The sequence below is a fragment of the Mytilus trossulus genome, chromosome 2 (genome assembly GCF_036588685.1).
Source record: "Mytilus trossulus isolate FHL-02 chromosome 2, PNRI_Mtr1.1.1.hap1, whole genome shotgun sequence".
Classification (NCBI taxonomy): Eukaryota; Metazoa; Mollusca; class Bivalvia; order Mytilida; family Mytilidae; genus Mytilus; species Mytilus trossulus.
The window spans coordinates 26269867-26297836 of NC_086374.1; the positions used below are offsets into that span (position 1 = coordinate 26269867).

The 27970-nt window shown below is 32.7% G+C and overlaps 3 protein-coding genes across 3 annotated transcripts; 1 reads left to right on the forward strand and 2 right to left on the reverse strand.

Annotated features, from left to right (window-relative positions):
- Positions 1-1221: 1221 nt before the first annotated feature.
- LOC134706853 (uncharacterized) lies at positions 1222-4912 on the forward strand. Its single transcript, XM_063566169.1, has 2 exons — positions 1222-1313; positions 2977-4912. Exons 1-2 carry the CDS (start codon positions 1253-1255, stop codon positions 4890-4892), a joined length of 1977 nt encoding a protein of 658 aa, XP_063422239.1. The 5' UTR covers positions 1222-1252; the 3' UTR covers positions 4893-4912.
- Positions 4913-11275: 6363 nt separating this feature from the next.
- Positions 11276-22091, reverse strand: LOC134706854 (WW domain binding protein VOPP1-like). The gene is made up of 6 exons (XM_063566170.1): positions 21913-22091; positions 20031-20062; positions 19218-19322; positions 17605-17830; positions 17153-17234; positions 11276-14756 (listed from the first exon to the last, which is right to left on the reverse strand). The coding sequence occupies exons 1-6, from the start codon at positions 21973-21975 to the stop codon at positions 14554-14556; spliced, it is 711 nt and encodes a 236-aa protein (XP_063422240.1). The 5' UTR covers positions 21976-22091; the 3' UTR covers positions 11276-14553.
- Positions 22092-24833: 2742 nt separating this feature from the next.
- Positions 24834-27706, reverse strand: LOC134705001 (uncharacterized). Its single transcript, XM_063563775.1, has 2 exons — positions 26786-27706; positions 24834-25019 (listed from the first exon to the last, which is right to left on the reverse strand). Exon 1 carries the CDS (start codon positions 27406-27408, stop codon positions 26797-26799), a length of 612 nt encoding a protein of 203 aa, XP_063419845.1. The 5' UTR covers positions 27409-27706; the 3' UTR covers positions 24834-25019; positions 26786-26796.
- Between the last annotated feature and the right edge of the window lie 264 nt (positions 27707-27970).

Consider the following 27970-nt stretch of genomic DNA (forward strand, 5'->3'; position numbering starts at 1 on the left):
ACTCGTATGAAGTTAAATACGTGCTTATATACACAACGCTCGAAAACTTTACTCATCACCGATAGAAGAGATATTGGTCGATAATTACTAAGTATGCTTTTATCGTCATTCTTAAAACAAGGAATTACATTAGCTAGCTTCCATGCGGACGGGAACAACTTCGTTCTAAGACTTAAGTTGAAAATAGCGCGTAGTGGTTTTGCTATAATATCGGCAACCGGCTTGAGAATACGACCGCTTATAGCATCAGGCCCCGAAGCCTTGTTGACATTTAAAGTTTGAAGAATGTCTTTAACTTCGTACGTTTCGAAAACGATACTACTTAATCGTCTATCTGGAGGGGTGTCGTCCCTAGGCAGTAGTTTGTTGCTATCGTCAATATTAGACTGCGACGCAAAATAGTCATTAAATGCCTCGGTCTTTTGTTTGTCGTCCTCAATAATAGAGCTGTTTAAATTGATAGGCGGGATATTCATGTCTCGAGATTTTAGGTTGGTTATGCGGTAGGCTAAATTCCACCAAATTTTGGTTGAAGACATGGTCGTTCTAAGCTTTCCGATCAGTTTGTCATAGAACTTTGTCTTCTCATTCCGTATTACGTTCACAGTTTTGTTACGACTCCTGCGAAATTGTAGCCAGTTTAAAATGAATTTTAGCTAAAACTGCAGGGTAAAGAAACAATCAAATTAACGGTGCCATTGTTTTGCACAAGATACAGCGTTTAAACCTCCATGGACAAATAGAATAGCCAAAGCCGTGTAATGATCAAGACCTTTGCATAGGGGAGATGTATTCCTTAATCTAAAATCAATTTTAAAAGTTTGTAACAACAAATTCTAATAACATAGTTGTTAACATTCGTATTTGCATGCCAGTACCGATGTGCATGCTTTATTCCAATGAAAGGGTTTGGTTCATATCGGCCATCAAATATAATCTCCCCAAGACTAATAAAGGTATACCTCAGGCATAGATTACCTTAGCTGTATTTGGCAAAACTTTTAGGAATTTTGGTTCTCAATGCTCTTGAACTTTGTACTTTATTTGGCATTTTTATTTTTTTTGGATTCGAGCGTCACTGATGAGTCTTTTGTAGACGAAACGCGCGTCTGGCGTATATACTAAATTTAGTCCTGGTATCTATGACGAGTTTATATACATCATTGTCACGTATTCTAATATAATCAAAAGGTCAGAAGAATAGCCTTCATTAAGATAAGTCATAAACTAAACCCTCATTTTACGTGACACCATGGCCAGAACTGTATTCTTGTTGCTTGGATTATTTCTTCCCGTTCTGATACAATCAGATGGTAAGCTGTTAAAACTGTATATCAAATCTTTGAACATCATTTAAATTGCTAGCGTTTACAAACTAAAAGTATATGCGATGAACGTTCTAGTATTTCTATTATTTACTTGGAGACCTAATCCTGCTGACGCTTCAGTTTAGTCAAATCAATTACTCTTTGAACTGATATGAATTTTATCTGTCAGATGACTAGAGGACAATAATGATAAAAATATCTTGAACAATCTTGACCTTTCTAGTGTCTTAGTCTTACAGAAAACCGTTGACATAAGTACCAAGTTATACATATAAGTGCTTTTGTTAAATAAAATTCATTAATTGTTCTTTTGTTTCTTATCAGGGTTTTGTAGACTATTGTCTGTCTTTCCATCTGATTTCTTTAGTCAAAAGAAAATTTTGGATTCTGATACTCCTTTCCTTTATCAAACAAAAATAAAGTCATCATAGATGCCGCGATTGAGAAATTTTATTTCTGCGCTAGACGCGCGTTTCGTCTATTATAAACGATAACAACACTGTGATGGGTGTCACATGGCACTTGCATCATCCTAAAAGTGTACCATACTTTCACATCAAACTCCTGCATGTATAAACTAAATTTGATAAAGATGCACATTTTATGGCTAGATCTCTACAGTCTTTTCAATATACAAACACGAAAGCATATTTTAATCTTTAACCATCTGCTACTTTATTTCGGGGATAATCTTGATATACTAAAAGCTCTAATAATTTGTATACACGATTTGTTTGACAAGGTTTCCCGATTAATATAAAAACCACAGACTATAGTAACTGAAATGCACTTATATATAATACGAGATGTCCGTACATATATTGTGAATGTTCAATTGTTCCCATATTCTAGGAACGAAAGGTACATTTGTGAATCAAAATCTTAGTTGTCTATGCGACGAGGCTCATTCAGACCGACACTGTATTTGCTTCAACCAATGAGGTTATATAACCTCCTTCTTGCTTTAACATAACGATAACAAAAAAGTATAGGTCATATTAGTGACAGGTGATATTAATTAGTTTTAAAATGAGCATATACAATACTGTATATAATAACTTTTTACCATTTCATTTTACTAATGTGATTGCCGAATTTAAAAAATGCATTCTAGCAACAACAAAAAAAGTAAATTCAAATAAGGAATTGTCAAAAAACAATGATAATGATTTTTCAGCGCTTTATGAAAGCAGATAAATAAAATAAAAGGTCATACAAAAATTATCTATACCGTAACACTGATAGAATCTGATTCTGAGTTTCCTTTATGGCAAAAGATTTTTTTTTTTTATCATGTTTCAAAGGGAAATGCTTGGGTTTAGAATATTTGTAAAACCTTTTATTGTTTTCAGTTTTAAAGACCACAAACATATCCTAGTATTTAAGAATTGTCTCTCCCCTTTTACTCTTAAAATAAGATGTGGCTATATACCTCACCCCTAGAGTTCCATACAACATTTAAAAAGATGACAATTTGTTATGGTCATTTTATACAATTTTAATCAGTAAATGCATTCTTTTCTTTTTGTGTCGTTTTTAATTGGGTGTGCTATTTGTAGATGTTGAGGATACGCATTTGTATTTCAATAATAGAAATTCAGTTATTAATACTATCTTTCTCAGAAAGAGTAGCTTTTTTATTTTTTAGGTACGTTTGATCCAAATGCCTTAGGCTTTGGAATGAGCGGCGGGTCTGAAAGTGGATCTAAAACTGGTGGGTCTACTGGAGGATTCGGAGGAAGTGGGTTCGGACAGAGCAGCGGATCTGGAAGTGGAAGTGGATCTGCAAGTGGTGGATTCGGAGGAAGTGGTTTTGGACAGAGCAGCGGATCTGGAAGTGGAAGTGGATCTGCAAGTGGTGGATTCGGAGGAAGTGGTTTTGGTCAGAGCAGCGGATCTGGTAGCGGATCTGCAAGTAGTGGATTCGGAGGAAGTGGTTTTGGTCAGAGCAGCGGATCTGGAAGTGGAAGTGAATCGGCAAGTGGTGGATTTGGAGGAAGTGGTTTTGGTCAGAGCAGCGGGTCTGGAAGTGGCTCTGCAAGTGGTGGATTTGGAGGAAGTGGGTTTGGACAGAGCAGCGGGTCTGGAAGTGGATCTGGAAGTGGTGGATTTGGAGGAAGTGGGTTTGGACAGAGCAGCGGTTCTGGAAGTGGATCTGGAAGTGGATCTGCAAATGGTGGATTTGGAGGCAGTGGTTTTGGCCAGAGCAGCGGATCTGGAAGTGGGTCAGGAAGTGGATCTGCCAGTGGTGGATTTGGAGGAAGTGGTTTTGGACAGAGCAGCGGATCTGAAAGTGGAAGTGGATCTGCAAATGGTGGATTTGGAGGAAGTGGTTTTGGACAAAGCAGCGGGTCTGGAAGTGGAAGTGGATCTGCAAGTGGTGGTTTTGGAGGCAGTGGTTTTGGCCAGAGCAGCGGATCTGGAAGTGGGTCAGGAAGTGGATCTGCAAGTGGTGGATTTGGAGGCAGTGGTTTTGGCCAGAGCAGCGGATCTGGAAGTGGGTCAGGAAGTGGATCTGCCAGTGGTGGATTTGGAGGAAGTGGTTTTGGACAGAGCAGCGGATCTGAAAGTGGAAGTGGATCTGCAAGTGGTGGATTTGGAGGAAGTGGTTTTGGACAAAGCAGCGGGTCTGGAAGTGGAAGTGGATCTGCAAGTGGTGGTTTTGGAGGCAGTGGTTTTGGCCAGAGCAGCGGATCTGGAAGTGGGTCAGGAAGTGGATCTGCAAGTGGTGGATTTGGAGGCAGTGGTTTTGGCCAGAGCAGCGGATCTGGAAGTGGGTCAGGAAGTGGATCTGCCAGTGGTGGATTTGGAGGAAGTGGTTTTGGACAGAGCAGCGGATCTGGAAGTGGAAGTGGATCTGCAAGTGGTGGATTTGGAGGAAGTGGTTTTGGACAAAGCAGCGGGTCTGGAAGTGGAAGTGGATCTGCAAGTGGTGGTTTTGGAGGCAGTGGTTTTGGCCAGAGCAGCGGATCTGGAAGTGGGTCAGGAAGTGGATCTGCAAGTGGTGGATTTGGAGGAAGTGGTTTTGGACAGAGCAGCGGATCTGGCAGTGGAAGTGGATCTGCAAGTGGTGGATTTGGAGGAAGTGGGTTTGGTCAGAGCAGCGGATCTGGAAGTGGATCTGGAAGTGGTGGATTTGGAGGGAGTGGTTTCGGACAGAGCAGCGGGTCTGGAAGTGGATCAGAAAGTGGATCTGGAAGTGGTGGTTTTGGAGGAAGTGGTTTTGGACAGAGCAGCGGATCTGGCAGTGGTGGATCTTCTGGAGGATTTGGAAGTGGTTCTGGTTTTGGTAGTGGATCAGGGAGTGAATCCGGCAGTGGCGAGTCTTCTGGAGGATTCGGAAGTGGTTCCGGTTTTGGTAGTGGATCAGGCAGTGGAGGAACTTCTGGGGGATTTGGAAGTGGTTCTGGGTTTGGTAGCGGTAGTTCTTCGTCAAGCAGTGGTGGTTCTTCAAGCAGCAGCAGCAGCAGCAGCAGCAGCAGCAGCAGCAGCAGCAGCAGCAGTTCTGGTACATTTGACCCGAATGCAATTAATGCTAATTTTGGAAGTTTTGGTGGAAAATAAAGTACAGAGTTAAAATGTGATTTCTCTGTTTAGATTTTATCATGCATATATTGCGGTTTTCCCTGTATATTTCACAAAAATAGTAACGGTTCTATCCGAATAAGATTAAAAAATGGTGAATGTGTCCATGGGAAATGGATGATGCCCCCGTTTGTAAAAGTGACTCTTCCCAAATTTGAACTTAATCTGTGTTTTGTGTTAATAAGCATTGTTTATAAGTTTCATAACATTTACTTAAGGCAAACTAAACTAAAAGAAAGGAAACGGAATTTTTTTATCAATTTTTCCATTAGTAAAGGGGTATAGTTAGATATAGGAAAGTGTGGTGTGAGTGCCAATGAGACAACTCTCCATCCAAATATCAATTTAAAAAAGTAAACCATTATAGGTCAATGTACGGCCATCAATAGTATAAATGACGTATAAGTGACGCTTTCCAAATTCAAAATTGATCTGTGTTTTGTGGTAACAAGCATTGCATACAAGTTTCATAACATTTGTTTGAGGAAATCTATAGTTTGTAAAGGGGCATAATTCAAGAATGGTAAAATTACGCTACCCAAATTTATACTTAGTCTATGTTTTGTGGTAATAAGCATTATGAATAAGTTTGGTTGAGTCAAACTTAAATAAGAATGGAAACGAAAAATTCAGCAATTTTTCCAATTGTAAAAAGGACATATACCTGTATAATGGTAAAAGTGACGCTACCCAAATTCAAACTTGATCTGTGTTTGTAGTATTAACTTAAAGTTATAAAACATTTGGTTGTGGATAACAGAAACCGATTTTGGGACGTACGTACAGACAGACAAGCGTAATACTTAATGCCCCTCAGCAACGGTGAGGGCATAAAATTCTAGTAAAATTTGAGTATAAAGTGATTGTGGTTTACACACAAAACTACTGGCATTGCTGATAAACATGAAACTACTGAACACTGATTTAACTCATTGTGAGACAACATCGCGAAAATTGTATAGTATATGAATGATGTCGTGAAAATAGAATAACCAATAGTTAATAAGTATATAAATAACATAAATCAGTAATTTAGTTCCATAATGTGAAATACACTTAATCGGGACACGGTAAGCAGATAACTTATGTTTTTCAAATCTTTTGTTCGTATTTCATGTCTACTAGTATTTGAATTAAATTATCAATATTTTTATTGTCGGCATCATTATTAATTGGAATGAGTGTCGTAATATCATCCACGACTCACTCCGTGCCTACTGTTTGAAATGGGTAAAACAAAACGGGAAAAAGCTGATAAAAAATCTTTGGACTCTTTTTTTAATTCAGTAATTAAGATAGTTGATATTCGAATACTACATTTTACAGAACATTTTACTCTTAACAAAAACCATAAAACCCTTTTTCGCGTATCAAACATAAACTAAAAGAACTAGCCAAGGAATTTGTTTTTGTCCCGGCTGATAAAGCTGCTAATAATATCATTACTGTTTGACGTAAATTTTATATAGAGGTTCTTGAAGAATGAAATCACGAATTCACCAACATTCCAACTGACTTCATTTTCAGAAAACGACATCTGTAACAAACACAAACGTTTAGCTACTTCTTTACAAGCAGAACCAAATACAATGCAAGTCCCAAATATATACTGGCTGCTGAAGCTACACAAAAATCCTTACAAATGTAGATTTATTTCATCTTCAAGCCATTGTTTCACTACTATAAATTGTCTGTTTTACTTACTAATACACTTGGTACAATAAAAAACCTGATAATAAATTGTTCAAATAAGGCCTTTAACAATACTGGAATTAATTACTTTTGGAGTATCAAAAACTCGTTGGAAGTACTTGATAAATTGCATGCATATGTTGGTGATTTTGAATCTGTTCAAAGTTTTGACTTTTTTTATCCTATATACCACTTTGCTTCATATTCTTATTAAGAAAAAAATCACATCCCTAATTTACTGGGCATTTCAAAAGTCAGAATGCGAGTATATATGTTCATACTCTTTTAGGTGGTTTTTAGTAGCAATTAACAAAAGAACTATGCCAATTGGACATGCTTTGATACTATATGCGCTTGAATTTTCACTTGTTAACATTTTTGTTCGCTTTGGAGGTTCCGTATATCATCAAGTTATTTGAATTCCAATGGGGACTAACTGTGCACCACTTATTGCGGACCTGTTTTTGTATTGTTATGAGTTACAATTTATGACTAAAATTAGCAAAGACTCATCGAAATAACATTTGATACAAAAATTTAACAATACTTTTAGATATTTGGATGATATATTGGTGTCTTCTCATTTATCCATCTTTTTAAAATAAGGTATTCTCATTTAGCCAACTTTTTATTTTTTTGTTAATTATTGGGTTGTTTGTTTAGTAATAGTAAGGTGTCTTTCTAAAATTTGATAGTAAATTTGTTCCTGTACATGTTTTTATACTATTTAAATAATATACATTGTATATAAAAAAGGCATACATAAAATGTAAACTATTTTTAAATAAAATTTAGTATATTTTAAATAATGACGACTTCAGTATGTTTACTAAAGAAATTTATCCTGTTGAACATACTTTAAATAAAGCTAATACTAACAATGACCACTGCCCTTTCCTCGATCTTGATATCTATATCATTAACGGGAAGCTTAATACAAAAAATAATTATGAAAGAGATGATTTTTCATTTCCTATTGTTAGTTAATTATCCATTTTTAAATGGTGACGTTCCCTTGTCACCATCTTATGGTGTTTATATATCTCAACGTGTACGATTCATTCGATATTTATGTATTACTGACAATTATTACACCAGGGTTTTCGATATCACAAACTGGTCAAAACATTTACTAAATTTTATTATCGGTATAAGGAAATAATTCGTAAATATAACTCAACATGCAGACATCTTATACGTTCAGGTATTTCACATCCATTTTTTTAGGGTAATATTCTGTACAAAGCACAAAAATGTCAGTATGCACCTCAAAAGCTTGCAAAACCTTTAAACAGACTTATAAGGAAGGGATTTAGTTACGATACTGTTGTCAGGTCATTGAAGATTGCATATGTTGGCTTTAATATTGATTCACTTAAAGGGTCTTTGCATCGGAACTCAACACATTTATTTAAAAAAAAAAAAACACAAAAAAACAGTTGTTGACATGACACGGGTAATGTTCTTCTCATATATTTTATGATAGTATGATACTTAACCCCTAACGGGAGGGATTATTCATATGATGAAGACGGTTATATGTCGGTTAAAAGCTCATTAGAGCTTATGTATGTCTATGTTGATATACCATGCCGACTCTTAATAAAGCTTATTCATTATTATTATTTATTATTATTATAATCTTTCAATCAGTTTAATTGAGGTCTGGAGCTGGCATGTTAGTTAACTGCTAGTAGTGACGTCTGTTGTTATTTATGTATCATTGTCATTTTATTTATTTTCTTTTGTTACATCTTTTGACATCGGACTTATCTTGAGCTGAATTTTAATGTGCGTATTACTTTCCTACATTGGCTAGAAGTATAGGGGGGGGGGGGTTGAGATCTCATAAACATGTTTAACCCAGCCGCAATTTTGCGTCTGATCCAAGTCAGGACCCTCTGGCCTTTGTTAGTCTTGTGTGATTTTTAATTTTAGTTTCTTGTGTATAGTTTGGAGTTTAGTATGACGTCCATTATCACTGTACTAGTATACATATTTTTTGGGGCAGCTGAAGGACACCTACGGGTGCGGGGATTCTCGCTATATTGAAGACCCATTGGTGGCCTTCGGCTGTTGTCTGCTCTGTGGTCGGGTTGTTGTCGCTTTGACACATTCACCATTTCCTTTCTCAATTTTATCATTACTAGTATTTCTTTGTTTTCGGCAAGTAAAATGTTAATCTGCTAACCGAGTCCCTGTGTCATGATATTCCTGACTTACATTTCCTTGTGTATAAAATGGTTTCTCAATTCTTGCTTTATTGCTACATAAACCCCTCTCTTGTATGACTTTTAGAGTTTCTCGTTATCCATTATACTTATCAAGATGATAAGCCAAAACGGACTTTTTTTTATAAAATAAAAATCGTCATGTAGCGGATAGGAGTTAATCTACCATTTCTGTCATGTTGACTTATTTGTAGATCTCGTCTTGCTGATCATTGATGCCACTTACAGTTTCGCTAATTAGGTTTTAAAACAATAAGGCAAACATAACAAGAAATTAGTATAAATCGTCTCTTATGAGGCCATAGTTACGAGATATATAAAAATCTAAGGTTTTTTTTTTGTTCAATCATTTATAAAAGTGAAATAGTGAAATGATTATTAGCTTTAAGCAGCAAGTATGATTTAAATTTTGCCAAAATTAGCTACGAAACATTGATGATGAATTAGTCACTTGCAAGTGAATAATTCGACCCCATTGCATCCGTATGCATGTGAATTTAAATTTAACTCCTTTGTTACAGATGGAAACGCATAAATTGTCCGTGTAAAGTTATTTAAAGGAAAACAAGAATGTGTCCACAGTACACGGATGCCCCACTCGCACTATCATTTTCTATGTTTACTGGACCGTGAAATTGGAATAAATTCTCTAATTTGGCATTTAAATTAGAATGATCTTATCAAAGTCAACATGTATACTAAGTTTCAAGTTGATTGGACTTCAACTTCATCAAAAACTACCTTGACCAAAAACTTTAACCTGACGTGGAACAGACGGACGAACGAACAGACGCACAGACCAGAAAACATAATGCCCCTCTACTATCGTAGGTGGGGCATAAAAATGTCAACATTGAAAGTGAAACAAAGGTAAATCATTTGATTGACTGATTCGATCCACAAAAAAAACCCCAATTCTTATACAAGTGAAATCGATGATAAACATATATTTTTGATCTATGAAATTAAACAGACCACGAAAAAACTATTTGCACGAGTTTCCAAATCTATTTAGATCTATATTGATGTTTATATCGCTTTATATGGTCATTGGAGGTGTTCTGGGGTCAACTCGATAGTTGATATGATGATGTCGACTAAACTACACACGAAACGAAGCTACATATCATAGAGCTTCTGACCTGTTAATTTTATTTAAGTCTTTCAATAGTTGACAAATGATTAACATTGTTATAATTCAAATGTGAGAACTTGATACAAATCAGTGAACATGACAGCTAGTGCCCCTTTAAGGACACGTCTCCTACAAGGAGTTTTCTAATAGTTTGTGCGTAAATTGACAATAGGTAGATATTAACACTCAGAACAGCTTGTTTGAATGAAAAAAACTTTGTTCATGCTTATAGACAAAAGCATATGATCAGGTACCCTCCTGTTTACATTTTCATCCATGTCAGCTTTGATGCTAAGAAGGAAGGATCAGTGGACACATTTATAAATTAGATACCCTTAAGATGTTTGGTGTAATTTGGGCATGCATTATGTCACACCCTCTGGTGTTGGTTAATATACATGACAAGTATAAATTATAAAAGTATAACTGTTCTCTAGATATAGTCACAGTTTGTTACGGACAAATGGGCGGATGAACGGACAGAAACTAAAAGGTGCACATTGTTTGATATATATCAAGACAAGTTTCAGGCTTATGAATAGAAAATTGAAAGAGTAATTGAATTCATAAGAAAAAGTCCATACCTGTCTAACATACATCATATTCTAAACCTGATGTGCACTTAACAAAATTGAAAATAATAAAAGCATACTCAACAGGAAGGGGTTGATTGCATTTTGGGACTCTAAAGCATCTTTTTCAGCAATATCACAATGAAAATTAATCTAAGATTTTCTTTTGTAACCTAATATCAATGAGTCTGGACAGAATTAGATGTGATGGAGGATAAGTGATGGATTTACAGCAATAAAAAGTCCATTTATTGTTAATTTCTCAGTTCTATTAATTACAAAGGAAATACTAATTTCCATAATGAACCCATCTTGTAGTATTAGTCACTGTCATGTATTAAAAGAAACCATGAATTGGATAAAAGTAACTTCACTAATATACACTGGGCAACTTTCTCGGACATTAACACCTAATTTACCTTTCATAGTAGTGTGAGAGCCACTTGAATGTCATTTCCTACCTTGTGGTCAAAGGAACAAAATAAACACCATACACTTCTCAATGATTCTTTATTCTTTGAGTACATTCACAACAGTATACATTAACATAAGGCAAATATATATATAAAATAATAAATTCTTTTTCACTTAATAACAATCCTTTTTGTTTTGGTTCAGTAAATAAATTATAAATTTAAAACCAATGAACATGATTAACAATGATAAACCTTTAATAAAAATATTTAAAAATGATAAAGCTTAAAGGCTCAAAAATATTAGAATTTCATGCAAACAATAACATTAATGTTTAATCTTAATATCTATCTTTCAAAAAAGTAGAGTAGAGTGAAAAGCAGGTATAGAACTGAAATTAAAATATCTAAAAAGCACCGTTAAATGATTTTTCCTACAGAAACATTCAAATAACACAATTAACATGAATTTTGTTGTTGATATAAATGGCAAGAAAGATCACATTACATTATTAAATACAACAAAAAAATCATTTCTGATGATCCTTTTTCTTTATAACACTTTTAAGTATCTATATATTTTCTCCCTTTTAATATTAGCAAGCTTTTAAGATCCTAAAGTTTGTTGTGGACCTGTAAACTGTTTGCCAATTTTATTATACATAATTTGTAAATTGCATAATCCCAACCTAGCTTTTTTCTTAAATTTTATATTTACAAAAGGTCCTAATACTGTCTAACTTTTGTATTCCTATCCAGGTCTTACATATCACAATAAATCTTTGGAGATGTCTCTGCATTAAAGAGCATTTTACTGGTGGCTCTTTGAGACAACATTGCTCATCTTGCAAATGAACTCGTCAATGCAAAAGGGAAAATAAGGTCTGATGAATTAATCCTAAATTAATTTTAAAAGATTATTGAGTTTCAGAGAAAAGAAGAAATGAAATTTTTCACAGAAAAAAAAAATGTTGAATTTGATCTCTGGCACTCAAACTGGCGGCAATGTCTCACATCCTACCTGACCAAAAGGAGCATCATTTACATATACCTTCCTTAAATCATTTAAAGATACCTTCCTAAATCATTCCTGTAAACTTTGGTTAAAGAGTGTAAAAACTTTGCAAATAATAGAGCAGAAAATATCATTTAAACTCCTCTAGCTTTGAATAAATTATTATGAAAATTAATTGAAAGGCAGATACATCCGATATTATTATTTAAATTCAATTTGAATAATCATGGGAAACTCCATCAAATGTTTGATTAATTGGTTATACATTTTAATAAAAAGATATTATGCATATACAAAAAATGAAATCTAACAATAATGCTGTAACATAAATAAAGAAAATGCACATAATCCTGTTTTATAATTCTTAAATTAAATTGTCTAGTAAAAAATCTGATCAAACTCAGTTATCAACTTAAGTTAATCACAAAATGCATTGATTGATTAAAAAGATAAAACATCATTTAAAGAAAGACTAGCATATAAGAAATAAAAATTAACAAACATAGCGAAAACATAAAGACATAAAATTTAATACATCATAAAAAGACTGGATTTCAACCTTTAATCCAACAACTCATTATAGTACATGGATTCCTCTCCTAACAAAAAAACAAATTCTTAATTGAAATTATTTGACTGGAACACAACAATTGTAAAAGTAATGATTCATGTTCTTGATTAAATATTTTTTGTTAAACTGTTTGTTTTAAGCTATTCCAACCATCCAATGAAAAGACATGATTTGTAGTACAAATGCAATTTATTAATGTTGATTAAAAGGTTTTGTTGGTTTATCTTAAACATATCTATTTTGTGAATACTATAAAACCAGTTTCACACACTCTTAACCTTATTGTCATGAAAAACGTAAGATTTTACGGTTAGAAAATAACAGCAAACTTATCATTTTTTAATCATACAATAACAACAGTGTAGGAAGTACATTGTAAACTATTAATTTCAAAAGAATAGTTTTCTTTAAATACAAGTCACAGCCATATCAAAGTTTGTAATGCATTCAAACTGTAAGTAAATTGCAATCTAGTTGATCCTGAAAACATATTTTAAAGACAAGTTTAAAGTATTTTCACAAATGTTTATACCAGTGTAAAAGTTTAAAACATATGATCCAATTCAACATTTGGCAATTTTGGATATTTCTTCAAAATAAAATAAATCTTACAGAAGAATTGATGTTATTCATACAATATCTCACAACCTTCGAAGTATGTTTTAAATGCATAGACATTATCAAATAGATTCACATACACATTGATACACCTGTACTATTCAGGTACAATATATTATCTATATTCTTATACATTACTTCAACTGAAAGAAAACACTTCCAGACCCATTAACTATTCTTATATATGGGAAAGACCCATTTAATTTTTGGAGGACAAGATTTCTCTGGTTGAATATTCATTTTCACCTATAGCAAGGGTGGGTTTTTTTTTATGTTCATGCATTTTTTGTTCACTTTTGTATAGAATTATGTCCTGCTTTTATGGGGCAGAATATTTCCCAAACTCATAGGTAAAAGTTTACTTATATAATAGATAACATAGCAAGTAAATGAAGGTTCCATAATCCATATTGTCCTTATTTTGGTGAATTTGAAGGGCACTCCCATACAAAGAGAAAGCTACTATATTCAAGGCTTTCTTTTTTTTTAAGAGGGAACACCCTGATTTTCACTGCTTTGAAAAAAAGAAAGAATAAGGAGACTATTGTTTCTTGAGAATTTGATTATCTAAAACATTTTACACACGTTCATGACAAAATATATAACATATTTATAGAAGGGCTAAAAAATATACATTTACAGTTTTCTTGCCTCCTAGCACATCAAAAAGTTATCACTACATTTCTGTATTTTGGTGCATGTGAGACAAAATTTTCGCAATTTCAAATATCATATATATTTTTTTTTACCTATAAACAGCAACTGATTGTCTTACTGATAATACATCATTTAAGATTACAAATAGTTGATCCATTCAAGTATTCAACATAGCAAATAAATACAGAACTTTAATATCAACAATTTAATTTACCGTTTTAAATCAAATAAACTAACACTTTCAATAATAAATCAAATAAGTTTAATTAATTTTCTTCTTTTTTCTTTTAAATTTAACTCTTTTCTTTAAATAATTTCACTAGTTGTTTCAATTTTTCAAATTAAAATCTATATAGACCTTAAACAAGAGGAATTTTATCTATAGAAATGTCTATATTTCTCCAATTAGAAATTTGAGAATGTTTCAAAAAAAAATTGGACCAATGAACAGAGAACAGCTCAAAGCCACCAATTGGTCTTCAGTGCAGCAAGACAATCCTGCCTAGAGATGTAGGCATCAGCTGGCGCCTAATGTCATAAGTATGACTCTAAAGTTTATTATATATAATAATTCACTTAAGGTTTGTATCATAAAAAAACAAAAAAATTGGGAAAAAATATTTGAATGAAACAACTGAAAATGAATAAAGTGGATTTCTTTACAAAAAAGAGACAAGTGAGACCAGTGTATCTCATTACATTACTGTATAAAGCACAATACTGTTCTCTGAGTTCATTAAGCTACATTCTGATTGGACTCCTGAGGTGCTTGCTGATTGGTTGTCTGTTGCTGTAAAGGTGCAGAATTTTGATGAGCTGCTTGAGGTGTAGTGTTCTGATAGGTTGGTTGATTCAGATCTGTATTTTGATTGGCTATCTCAGTGTATGGTGGCGGCTGAATTGGGACTGTATCTGTATTTATAGGCACTGTATCTGTAGCTACAATATATAATAACAAGCTTAATTGGTTTGTTTTGCTTTAATATATAATTAGCTTTTGCAGACATATTAAAAATATTGTTGATTTATACACAATTTAAACACATATGTATGTCCATGATATATATGTCCATGATGGTAAAAAATCTATTTTTTTCTTTTTACTGCATTTAATGTAGGTCATGCCACTTCTAAATTAGAAATTATCATTTCCTTTAAGAAGACTTAGAAACAATCAGCTTTTGAAATAGTCTGAATTGTTAACCTGGCAAACACATAATCCATTTTAATATTTATGTTCATTTAGATTTTGTATTAGTCTTTCAGTAATAATCTATATAAGTTTACCAGTTATAACTTATGAGGCATTTTTATACTAGTATCTTGTTATATACGTATCTTGTTATGCATGTATCTTGTTATGCTTGTATCTTGTTATGCTTGTATCTTGTTATGCTTGTATCTTGTTATGCTTGTATCTTGTTATGTCTGTATCTTGTTATGCATGTATCTTGTTATGCTTGTATCTTGTTATGCTTGAATCTTGTTATGCTTGTATCTTGTTATACTTGTATCTCGTTATATATGCATCTTGTTATACTTGTTTCTTGTTATATATGCATCTTGTTATACTTGTTTCTTGTTATATATGTATCTTGTTATGCTTGTATCATGTTATACTTGTATCTGATTATGCTTGTATCTTGTTATACTTGTATCTTGTTATACTTGTATCTTGTTATACTTGTATCTTGTTATATATGCATCTTGTTATATATATGTATCTGGTTGTACTTGTATCATGTTATACTTGTTTCTTGTTATATATGTATCTTGTTATACTGGTATCTTGTTTTACTGATATCTTGTTATACATGTATCTTGTTATGTCTGTATCTTGTTATGTCTGTATCTTGTTATGCTAGTATCTTGTTATGTCTGTATCTTGTTTTGCTTGTATCTTGTAATACTAGTATCTTGTTATGTCTGTATGATTGCTTGTATTTTATTATGCTTGTATCTTGTTATACTAGTATCTTGTTATGTCTGTATCTTGTTATGTCTGTATCTTGTTATGTCTGTATCTTGTTATGTCTGTATCTTGTTATGTCTGTATCTTGTTATGTCTGTATGATTGCTTGTATTTTATTATGCTTGTATCTTGTTATGTCTGTATCTTGTTATGTCTGTATGATTGCTTGTATTTTATTATGCTTGTATCTTGTTATACATGTATCTTGTTATGTCTGTATCTTGTTATGTCTGTATCTTGTTATACTAGTATCTTGTTATGTCTGTATCTTGTTATACTAGTATCTTGTTATGTCTGTATGATTGCTTGTATTTTGTTATGCTTGTATCTTGTTATACATGTATCTTGTTATACAGGTATCATGATATACTTGTATAATATAATCTTTCAATCAGTTTAATTGAGGTTTGGAGCTGGCATGTCAGTTAACTGCTAGTAGTCTGTTGTTATTTATGTATTATTGTCATTTTATTTATTTTCTTTTGTTACATCTTTTGACATCGGACTCGGACTTCTCTTTAATGTGCGTATTGTTATTCTTTTACTTATCTACATTGGCTAGAGGTATAGGGTAGGGTTGAGATCTCAAAAACATGTTTAACCCCGCCGCAATTTTGCGCCTGTCCCAAGTCAGGAGCCTCTGGCCTTTGTTAGTCTTGTATGATTTTAAATTTTAGTTTCTTGTGTATAATTTGGAGTTTAGTATGATGTCCATTATCACTGTACTATTATGCATATTTTAGGGGCCAGTTGAAGGACACCTAAGGGTGTGGGAATTCTCGCTACATTGAAGACCCATTGGTTGCCTTCGGCTGTTGTTTGCTCTATGGTGGGGTGGTTGTCGCTTTAATATATATTCCCCATTTCCTTTCTCAATTTTATTGTATCTTATTTTGCTTGTATCTTGTATCTTGTTATATACGTATCTTGTTATGCTTGTATCTTGATAAGCTTGTATCTTGTTATGTCTGTATCTTGTTATATATATGTATATTGTTATGCTTGTATCTTGATATATTTGTATCTTGTTATACTTGTATCTTGTTATACTTGTATCTTTTATACTGATATCTTGTTATACTTGTATTTCGTTATGCTTGTATTTTGTTATGCTTTTATCTTGTTATACAGGTAACTTGATATACTTGTACCTTGTTTTGCTTGTACATTTATCTTGTTATGCTTGTATCCTGTTATACTAGTTTCTTGTTATGCTTGTATCTTGTTATACTGGTATCTTGATATACTTGTATCTTGTTATGTCTGTATTTTTTTATACTGGTATCTTGTTTTGTCTGTATCTTGTTATACTGGGATCTTGTTATGTCTGTATTTTTTTTATACTGGTATCAGTAAAACTAACCTGTTCTATTCTGACTGGAATCTCCAGGATAAGGAGGAAGATTTTCTTTGTTGGTTGGATAAAGTCCTGGGTGCAACATTACCTTTAATAAAAATTAAGCATAACTTAATTAGATCTAAAAGTGATCATCAAAAGTATGTCGATATATAACAATATTATTCCAAGCAAACAAACAAAAATTAAACTGATACTAAAATATACAATTATGTTGTTCAGTTACATTTTGTAGGTGATTGGCCAATATTGATATTGAAAAAATATACAAAGCACTTCATATTTGTTTTGTTCCCTGTTTAAGAATCTAAGAACATTCTGGAATGGTTATTTGACTGAAAATGATAAACAACAAAGTTTAATTAATTGAATGAGATACATTTTTTTGGGCTGCATGTGACTTTAGAATACGCTTTAGACTCAGAATCAGCTAGTCTATGGACATTAGCTAAAAGTACCTCAGAATAAGGAGGTGGTTGGTAAACATTGCTATAAGGCTCAGCACCAGGTCCTGAATATGCATAAGATGTAGGGTTTGTCTCCCCTGTGTTAGTGAGTATGATTGTTCTGGATCTTCTGTTACTACGTGCTGGGGAACCAGTCCTCCTACGAATTATCCTCTGGCGCTGTTTGTAATATCCACAACCTCCGAAACATGACATCAAAACAAACAGAATTATAAACCTGCAGAATACATGTTGTTTTATAATTCACTTTAAGAATATGAATTACTTGTATTAGAACTATAAATAATCAGTATTGCAAATAAATAAAGAGTTTCTATTCTGTCAATATTGACAGATACTGAAGTAAATCTGCTGCAAGAGAAGCACATTTTTGTACCAATATGTTGAAGACCATTAAAAAGTTCAAACATACAATAATTATAATTGTGATCAATTTCAATAGTCTAAAGAAGTAACTTCCCACATACTTTTTAATCACCCCAAAAATCTATAGAAATTGATGATCGATATATTTTTCCACTGAAAATGACTCAAACTTGAAATAATTACTATATATTAATTTATGATGTAATAGCTAAATACTGCTACTCAGCAAATATATTTTGTCATCATTTGATATTATTTGCAACAGTTATTGGAAGGTTTGATTAACAAAGTATGTATATATCACATGTATCTAAACATCTGCTGATTATTAATCAGTGATTATATCAACTTCTAAGAATCTTTGATGTTAGAGCATACATACATTTTTTTATTTCTAGAGACAAAATTGACTTTTCTTTACATGTACTCCTTTGTTTTATTGATTCAAAGTACAAAGTTGAAAATTTTAATACTCTAATAATCATGGCAGTAAGAAGTAGAATTGTGTCATTTAGACTCTTTTTTCTCATGTCTGTAATATTATATAAATTTTGATTTCTTCACATAGAAATAACAAATTGTATTTTGTATCTTGTAATCTTTAAGTTAAAGAGTGAAACTTTACATTATTTAATCCATTAGTTAAATTAGTTTAGAATATTTACCTATGAGTCCTTACGTTAAAACAGTGTACCCTGATATCCTTAAGTTAACCCTTACCTCCATAATGACGCCTTTTGAGGCATGTGTAGTGCCTAAATTGAAACATCTTACCTTCGAAAAATCTGTATCAGACTTAATAATTTTGTATCCAATATTAAAAGGATATTCATGAGAATATCTGACTGAAATTTCATTGACGAAATATTTGTTTTTCGCAATGCCTTTATACTTTAAACCTTATAATTTTTTTTTATTGAAAAAGTCCTATGCCAATCAAGTATGCAAAAAAAAATCCATGGTGGAAAGGGTTAAGACTGTGTACCCTGTTAACCCTACATTAAGACATTGTGCCTTGTAATCCTTAAATAAAGACTCTACCTCTACCTACATGTATCTAGCATAGGATATGTACCCTGTTATCCTTTAATTAGGACTGTTTACACTGTTATCCTCTAATTAGGACTGTGTACACTGTTATCTTTTAGTTTAGAATATGTATCCTGTTATCCTTTAGTTAAGACTTTAGTGTTACTCTTAAGTTTAATCTGAAGAAATTCTACTTTAGTCAAACTTACCAGAAATACCAAAGATTCCAAAAGGACATTCTATAACCATAGATATAATCATCATCGTTGTCGTGACAGCAATTACCATGACAACAGGTGTAAGGACTGTTACATCTGAAAATAAAAAACTTCACGATTTTTCATGTATTTTAAATGTTGGTTACTCAACTTCTCCTAATATAATACTTATCCAATTCATATTCATATTTATTACATGATATGAGCAAATCATCTCCAAGACAAACTCATATAATATAACACAATGATGGTAAAATCCTGCCATTTATGTTAAGCAGAAAAAAAAATCAAATTTGTTGTTAAAGCATTAATAGTATATGTATTTGAAGTAAACATGTATGTTTGTTTGACATGGCAGTGGCAGATCCAGTCATTTGAAAAAGGGGGTTTCCAACCCAGGACAAAGGGGGAATTCCAACTATATGTCCCCATTCAAATGCATTGATCATCCAGAAAAAAGGGGGGAGGGCCAACCCCAGGAACTGATTCCTGGATCCGCCACTGCATGTATTATAAAAAAGTCATATATGTCCAATTATAAAAAATATTATATGGCACCATAAATTATGTACATTGCTCAAACTTAAGACAATGTTTGACAACATAAAATTTCTTCACTTGACTACAGATTATTAGAAAGCGATTTTTTATATTGTTGCTTACATTTAGATTCTTTGTACATGTAGCTAAAGGTCAAATATGAGTTGTAACAATATCAAAGGTGCATACATTAAATTCAAAATTATGCTAACAGAAGTATGAAATGTGCTACTGTAAAGTTATATATATTATACATGTACTTACATTATCCCATTGGAACAAGTTTCTGCAACAACCTATAATATATACAATGCAAGATATAGCTGAAAAGGCGATATTCTAGAGTATTTTAGATAAGTAGATGTGGAATAAGTTCCAATGAGGCAACCTTTCTTCCAAGTCACAATGTAAAAATTAAACAACAGAGTTCATTTACATTTCCCACTTGGTTGCACATATTTTATCTGTCTTAAGTCAATATATATTAAACAAAACAAAAAAAATGTACATGTGAGAGTGCTTACAATGCCAATTCATATATAATCTATATTTCTAATGGGCATAACTCTTTCAAATATAATTGATCAGCACTGATTTTTAAACTTGTCTGAGACATTGCTGATAAAAATCTATGAAATAAGTTTCATTAAAATCTGGGGAAAATTTATTACAAGAGCGCTCAAAATACGGATCCACAGACCAGAGAACATAATGCCCCTTTAGAATTGAAGGTACATGTACATTGTGTAGGGCATAAAATGTGGAAAACTGATTTTCTTAGTGAATTTTTTAAATCAAAGGATCATAACTCTACAAAAAATTATCAGTTCACTGTCAGTTGGAAAGCATATTTCCAATTGATCTGTAACTTGTCATGATAAAATGTTTTTTCAATACACCAAATATCAAATCAATATCTTCAAGCATAAACATGATGACAGAAAAAAGTGTGAAAAACTGAATGGCCAAACTTCAGGCCTGACGGATGGAAAGACGGACGGAGCACTAACTGCAAACCATTTTGTATATAAGTTTCATAACATTTGTTGAGGCAAACTTAAGTTAGAGAAAGAAAACAATTTTTCCATTTGTAAAGGGCATGACATTTGAACAGTTATAGTCACACCACTAAAATTCAAACTTAATCTGTATTTTGTGGTAATAAGCATTGGGTATAAGTTTCTTTACATTCAGTTAAGATAAACTAAAGTTGAAAACGGAAGCCCACTTTGGAAAGTATGCACATACTTAGACAAGGGTAAAACTTAATGCCCTCATTTGTTATGGCAGGGACATATAAACATAATAGCTTTGCAAGACGTCATAATAGACCACTTTCGAGTTCATCCGTCACCGGAAAAAACTCGTCAATTATACACGCCTTTATCACCGTCATTTGTGCGTTTAGGGGCGTCGTCACTTCCTCCCAATGTTGAGCGAGTGGTTGGAAAACTATAATTCTATATTGTACGAATTATTCGGCAAATTGAATTCTCAAAATTGACAATCAACACTGCTGTCATTAGGGAATTGTCAGTAAGTACCTACAGAGCAACCATTATTTCTAGTTTATCCTGCACAAAGACGATCACTAAGACGCTTGATGAACGTAAATAGTTCAGGGATACAGGCGACCCCCTCTATCTGGTAAATTACGTCATAAAGGCGTGCATAATTGACGAGTTTTTGCCGGTGACGGATGAACTCGAAAGTGGTCTATTATTTTAAAATACACCTCATCGCTATTTGTTGACCATTACTGGACAACAAAAGTTCCTGTACAATTTTGACAATGGAAAAGTGATTGTCGTATGACATTCAAGTTCAAGTGAGACAGATTCTTGGGTCAGGCCTGATTTCCTTTTAGGGATAAGGTGCATTGGACTAATGTCAGCTGTAGTATTTGGACTGCTGTACTACTAGTACTGTCTTTCTGTGCAGCAAATATTAAATAGGGGAATTTTATTATCATTTTTCGATGTGTTATTTAATAGCCAAAATCGTTTCTTGTGACCACTATATACATGTCACATTTGAATGAGCAGTCCTAAAAAATATTATTCTGTAATTTGTAAATAAACAGTTTGACAGTCACGACACACAGGCACAGATACCTTTTCATTGCACTTTTGTTTATTATATTTACCTGAACAACATTATTTGTTATGAAAATCACAACAGATATAATTGAGTCCCTTAAAGGAAACATGTTGTTTCTTTTGTTTATCGTTTGAACATGTTAAACCTTCTAAAGTAAGACCAAAATGTTATTCAATAACACAAACAAAATGGATTTTCCACTTCCGGTCTAGTCTAATTTTCTAATTAAATTATTTCCCTTTGTTATTTTTTGCCCCAAGGGCTTATATTTGTAAACACTAATCGCTGTGACGGCATGGGATTATGTAACTAATTTCCACCTTTAATTTACAGTTAAGGCTATCAAAGAACACTCGATTCTTGGACCTTCTTTTTCTTGAGGATTTTTTCTTTTAAAAAAAAAGGGGGGAGAGGGGTAAAAAACTGAGAAAAAACTTCCTGTTTTGTAAAACAAAAAAAACAAAAAAAATTAAGGGGTTAACCGTGGCAAAACAGAGAATAGGCAAATTAAATGCGCAGATTTAAAAAATAATAATAATTAAAAAAAAATGAAAAAATAGTGCAAAAACTGAATAAGAATAGTAACATATATGGACATGCTGGGATGGATCGGCTATAAAATAGTAAGAATGATCGTCTCTATAATCTTGATCATAATGAACAAATATGATTTACAAAATTGAAAACTGCAGATACGAACTGTAATGACCATTCGGACACTCACGTAAACAGTGAAACTGCAATTTATTTATCATTGACATGGTTATACATTTATTTATAAATTAACTGTTTACAAATATTTTTTTTAATTTTTGAAATACTCAGGCTTAGATTACCTCAGCTGTATTTGGTAAAGCTTTTTGGAATTTTGGTCCTCAATGCTCTTCAACATTCATCGCACTTTATTTGGCCTTTTAAACTTTTTTGGATTCGAACGTCACTGATGAGTCTTTTGTAGACGAAAGCGCGTCTGGCCTATATACAAAATTTAGTCCTGGTATTCTATGATGAGTTTAATTATGTACATGATATTCAGATACTGTAATATCTTATAAGGGACATTTACTTTAGTTCTTCTTATCATATTGTTATGTTGATCATATTTCTCAATTTCCACTTTGAGGCTAGTTCCTATAGTTTTTTTTGAAACAATATCAAGTAAATGTCAAAAAGTTTTTAAAAAAAAACATGAAAAAACCCATTCGGACCTATTTCACCGGTCATTCAAAATCCAAGTCATAGAAAACGCTACTAAAATTCTATCAATATGGGATAATCTTAGTTATTATGTTGCTCATCCAAAAGATACAACACGAAAGGCCTATTGACGTATTTTAAATTCCCGTTCTATGTTAACTTTCTATCTTATAATCATTCTGAAATAAAAGTCACTGAATATCTAGTGTAAAGCTGTTATTTACCAGTGTCTTCTGTTTCTGAATCGTTAGAATTTAATGACAATTGCTTGTCTCTTGTTCCATTTGTTACATAGTTTATCAGATACTTAAAAATTTTAAAGCTGACTTTCTGATATTTGATAAAGGTAGATAATTGGTTCATCTATTAAAGTTATCACCAACTTTTGACCATGTTGGTTCAGTTGTTTTAAAATAATGTTCGCAATTTGCATTTTTTTAAGATAGAGTTATCCCCCTTAGTACACAACGTTTGATTGTTTTATTTATTCGTGTACCTTAAAAGTATTATTTCAATATACAAATTACAACTTAAACCTTGCATTAAATGCTCAACGTAAAAAAAAAATTGAGGTGTCTGATGAAGATCGTTTATTTTTGCAACATTGGCGTTCATTTTTAAATCATAATTCAATGTAGAGTAATTAGTGTCGATAGTTTTCAAGACAAGACATGAATTGGAATGAACTAATTGTATTGACTTGAACAGATTAAATTTCGTCAATACAGATAAGATTTTATCATACACAGTTGAACTGGAATATAATTACAATATGGATTGTCAGTGCTTTTTTTTAATATTGAATGAACAATTAATTCACGCTGTTTTTTTAGTATCAGGTTAGAAAGAATGAACACGGTTTGGTTAGGAGTCAGTCATATCTTTATTTCCTCTATATTATTTTTATATCTCAAAATTTGTTGAGAAGTATAAATACTGTCCTTTGACCCAGGTAGTCTTTTCTGTGTGGACTGTTTTCTGAATAAAAGATGAAGTTGGGTATCATGACGTCACTTGGGCAACAAAACCCCTAAGTCCAAAAGCGCATCAATAACCTTAAGGCATTGAGAGATCAACACCACAAAAAGCTGACAGATATATCTTTATGATAATAAGTTCATGCGGTACATCTTCCGGAGCCTAAAAGGTATGAGTTAATTGAACAGAAACTCTTGAAGGTCTATAATCAACACCAAACTCTCCAAATCACCCCTCAGCAAATATACTCGGGGCCTATTCATGTATTTGTCCCAAAAAATAACTTAACATTACGATATGGCGGAGGACTACCACTGGTTCGTATATGTGCTCGGTACAGGCCACACTTTAAAAAATGACGGTAAAATTAGCTTTTATATATATTATATTACCCACTCGCAAAATGGTAAAGGAAAAAACATCCAAGAAAACTTTAAAATTGACGTATATATTTTAAACTGGAAAATTACATGGTACAATGATAAAAATCAGACGAAATCAGTGTTCATTATAGTCTCAGGAAGACTGAGCAACACGAACCCTCCAAAAAAAAAGAAACTGAATAAGATCTAATTATGACTGCCCAAGTAACTCGTTGATCCCCACACTGGCTAGTCTACTGGCATTCATAATTATTTCATTCAAATCTGCAAATCTGTCGAGATTGCTTTTTTTGTTTGTTAAGAATAAACGAAGATGTAGATTTATACGCCAGTTAGACATCACATACGACATATATTAAAAGCAAAACGATATCTAGATGTCAGATTAAAATCGTAAAAAGACTAAAAATACACAAAGCTGCAGTTTAGATAAATGAATTTTCTAAACGCGGAATTTACTTTAACATATTTACATAATTATGTACAAAATATGACAAAGTTTTAGATAATATTGTTGATACATCATTGTTCCTTTGCCAAGTGTCACAACAACTGTCATTTCATACTGAGTCTTTGTTTTTAGCATCATGATTACCTGAAAAAAAATATAAAAATATAGGTTAAAAGGAAAGAAAGGGATGCATTAGTGTCACAGCTGAAAATGTGACACTCACAGAAGAAACTAATCACCATTATTCCAACAAGAACTGCATTTGGAATACACCTTACGGATGCTACGCACGGTGTTCGGTTGCACCTTTTTTTAAACAGCAGACATAGTTGTAAGTGGCATTGAACTAGCTGTCAGATAACTGCGAGTACTCTCAGGTCTGTTCATTGTGTCTTTTTGTGTCGGGATGTATAAGTACCCGGCCACGTCCACTTGTATTTTTTGTCTATCTGATGAGTAAGCCTTTTTCAACTGATTTTTATAGTTCGTTCTTATGTTGTACTGTTATACCACTGTCCCAGGTTAGGGATAGGGTTGGGATCCCGCTAAATGTTTAACCCTGCCACATTATTTATGTATTTATGTGCCTGTCCCAAGGCATGAGCCTATAATTCAGTGGTTGTCGTTTGTTTATGTGTTATATATTTGTTTTTCGTTAATTTTGTTACATAAATAAGGCCGTTAGTTTTCTCGTTTGAATATTGTTTTACACTGTCTTATCGGGGCCTTTTATAGCTAACTATGCGGTATGGGCTTTGCTCATTGTTGAAGGCCGTACGGTTACCTATAGTTGTTAATGTTTGTGTCATTTTGGTCTTTTGTGGATAGTTGTCTCATTGGCAATAATACCACATCTTCTTTTTTATATGTTGATATTGAAATATTCATTAAAAAAATGACAGTTATAAGATGACAGATAATATATTTTTGACAATACAACTTTAGTTCATCATAATCTTAACTTGTTGACAGTATACATTTCAAGTGTTTGTCATTGCCCAATACTGTCAATTGTTGCTAAAGGCTTATCCTGTAGGATATTGGGTGGAAAAAGCTGGTACTAAGCTACTTTGTGCTTCAAACGTGAAAATTTGAAAAAATTTCAGACTCCAGTTCGCAAATAAATTAAGGGTCTTTTAGAAAATGAGCGCCTTTTTATCTGTACATCACTACATGTACTATCGACAACTGAAATATGTGTCTTTCAGGATGACTTTAATGACAAATAATCCGCGTTCGGATCAATGACAGCCACAGCTACTATAAATTTTCTGTTTGCTTAATCTTTAATGTCAATTTCATCCTCAGATTTTGGAATGAAAACAGTTTTAAATTGTTCATTTTGCTTTAAATCTAAAAGTGATTTATAGTCCTTGAACTGGAATGAGTGTTGTTCTTAAAAAATCAAAGCAGGTAATGGTGTTGTTGACTGATAAATGGCTCATATTTTTTTTTAACGATTTACACTTTTTATCTATAACGTGGAATCTGACAGAACTCGGAAAATATTCCACTTGCTGATATGATTTGAATGCGTGTTTCATGTGCTAATCCAGGACTTTGAAGCGGGCATCGTTAGCCAACGTTTAAACTGATGCTTGTTCTATGCATTCATCATATATAACCCTTAAATCCACCTCTGTCTTTTATATACCTCAACATTGGTATGTAATTTGTATATGTTCATTCACAAACAAAACCATTTACACTAGGGATATAATTATCATATATGTTTGCTAAAACTTTCAATACAAATACTAGGATAGGATTTCATGTTGAGGGATGACTCCAGTTACAGACATTTTTAAAACAATTAACACCAATATAACAATCTTACCACAAGTTTATTGTTTGTGTATCAAAGGATGTAGTAAGTACTTACGATAGTCATGCTTTATAAGACAACTTACCTTTAGATCAGTTAGTTCATATCTATTTTTCTTTTTTTCAGAATTTGACCGATATCCTTTCCATCTAATAAAAATTTCAAACTATTTTTGACGTTTCTATTGAGCCGTTTGATTCGTTTTTCCTGTCCTCTGAGCTCATTAAACAGGTACGACATTGTCTGTGCAATCTCTGTCAGCATGGACCTCTCCCAGGACACAACATCCCAGTTATCTGACATCATGTTCAATATCTTGTCCAGTTTAGAATTGGTCACATCTTTGTCTTTGTCTGTTAAAGTATTATTAACACCAATCACACGAATCTGTTTAATTCCAGGCTTGTCTTTTCCAACAAAACCATTTGATTGTTTATACTGCAAAGTGTCGTTATATTTTGGTACATTTAGATTTTTGCCATTTGAGTCCATTATTTCGGCATCCTGTTTGTATTCTCTGTTGAAAGACACTTTTCTCTTTCCAGTTCTTGTCTCTTTCACACCAAGCAGTGTATCTAATTTTAGTAAAGACTTAAATCGTGAAACACTTTCCTCTCCTTTTCCAACTTGATATTTCTTGTCAGCATTGACGAATGGTTTACAATGACATGACACAATGTAAACAAATAAGACAACAAGAACCTTCATTTTGCAAAAAAAGTTATATCTTAAAGCTTATCTAGTATTGCATTGTTGTACAATTATAAACGATAGCTTTATCGGTACCAAGTGCACGTAATTAAACACGACGTTTAAACGATAAACTTGAAATTCTGGTGCTAAATCGCAATACAGCAATGTTAACAGCATAACATTACTGTTATAAATTATGAAGAATAACACTCCATATTCAAAGTATCTTAAAAAGTTACTTATACAAGCTTGATTAATCCATTTTATATAAAACAAAAATAAGGAGATGTGGTAGGATTTTCAATGATACCACTATCCGCCAAAGTTCAAATGAAGTGAATGTAAGCATTCCAATATATAAGAATAAACGAAAACATTTGAATACCAATCGTATCTAACAATCCCAAGGTTGAGCAATGATTTTTGGAGGTAAAAAAGAGAAAGCATCTGTCATGTAATTTACAATAATTTAAGGTGGAGTCTATTTTTTTGTATAAATTGTGTATATATAAATTGATGGTGATTAAATGCTAGGTGTTGAAATCGTCTATGATGCCAAGGCCAGTGCAATCACCTA

Excerpts from the sequence above, each read along its gene's own strand:
- LOC134706853 (XM_063566169.1), top strand. The coding sequence starts at position 1,253 with ATGGCCAGAACTGTATTCTTGTTGCTTGGATTATTTCTTCCCGTTCTG. Across the intron at positions 1,314-2,976 it reads CGTTCTGATACAATCAGATG|GTACGTTTGATCCAAATGCC; the intron begins GTAAGCTGTTAA and ends TTTATTTTTTAG.
- LOC134705001 (XM_063563775.1), bottom strand. The coding sequence starts at position 27,408 with ATGAAGGTTCTTGTTGTCTTATTTGTTTACATTGTGTCATGTCATTGT.
- LOC134706854 (XM_063566170.1), bottom strand. The coding sequence starts at position 21,975 with ATGTTTCCTTTAAGGGACTCAATTATATCTGTTGTGATTTTCATAACA. Across the intron at positions 17,235-17,604 it reads AACCACCTCCTTATTCTGAG|GTAATGTTGCACCCAGGACT; the intron begins GTACTTTTAGCT and ends TTTTTATTAAAG. Across the intron at positions 14,757-17,152 it reads TTCCAGTCAGAATAGAACAG|CTACAGATACAGTGCCTATA; the intron begins GTTAGTTTTACT and ends TATATATTGTAG.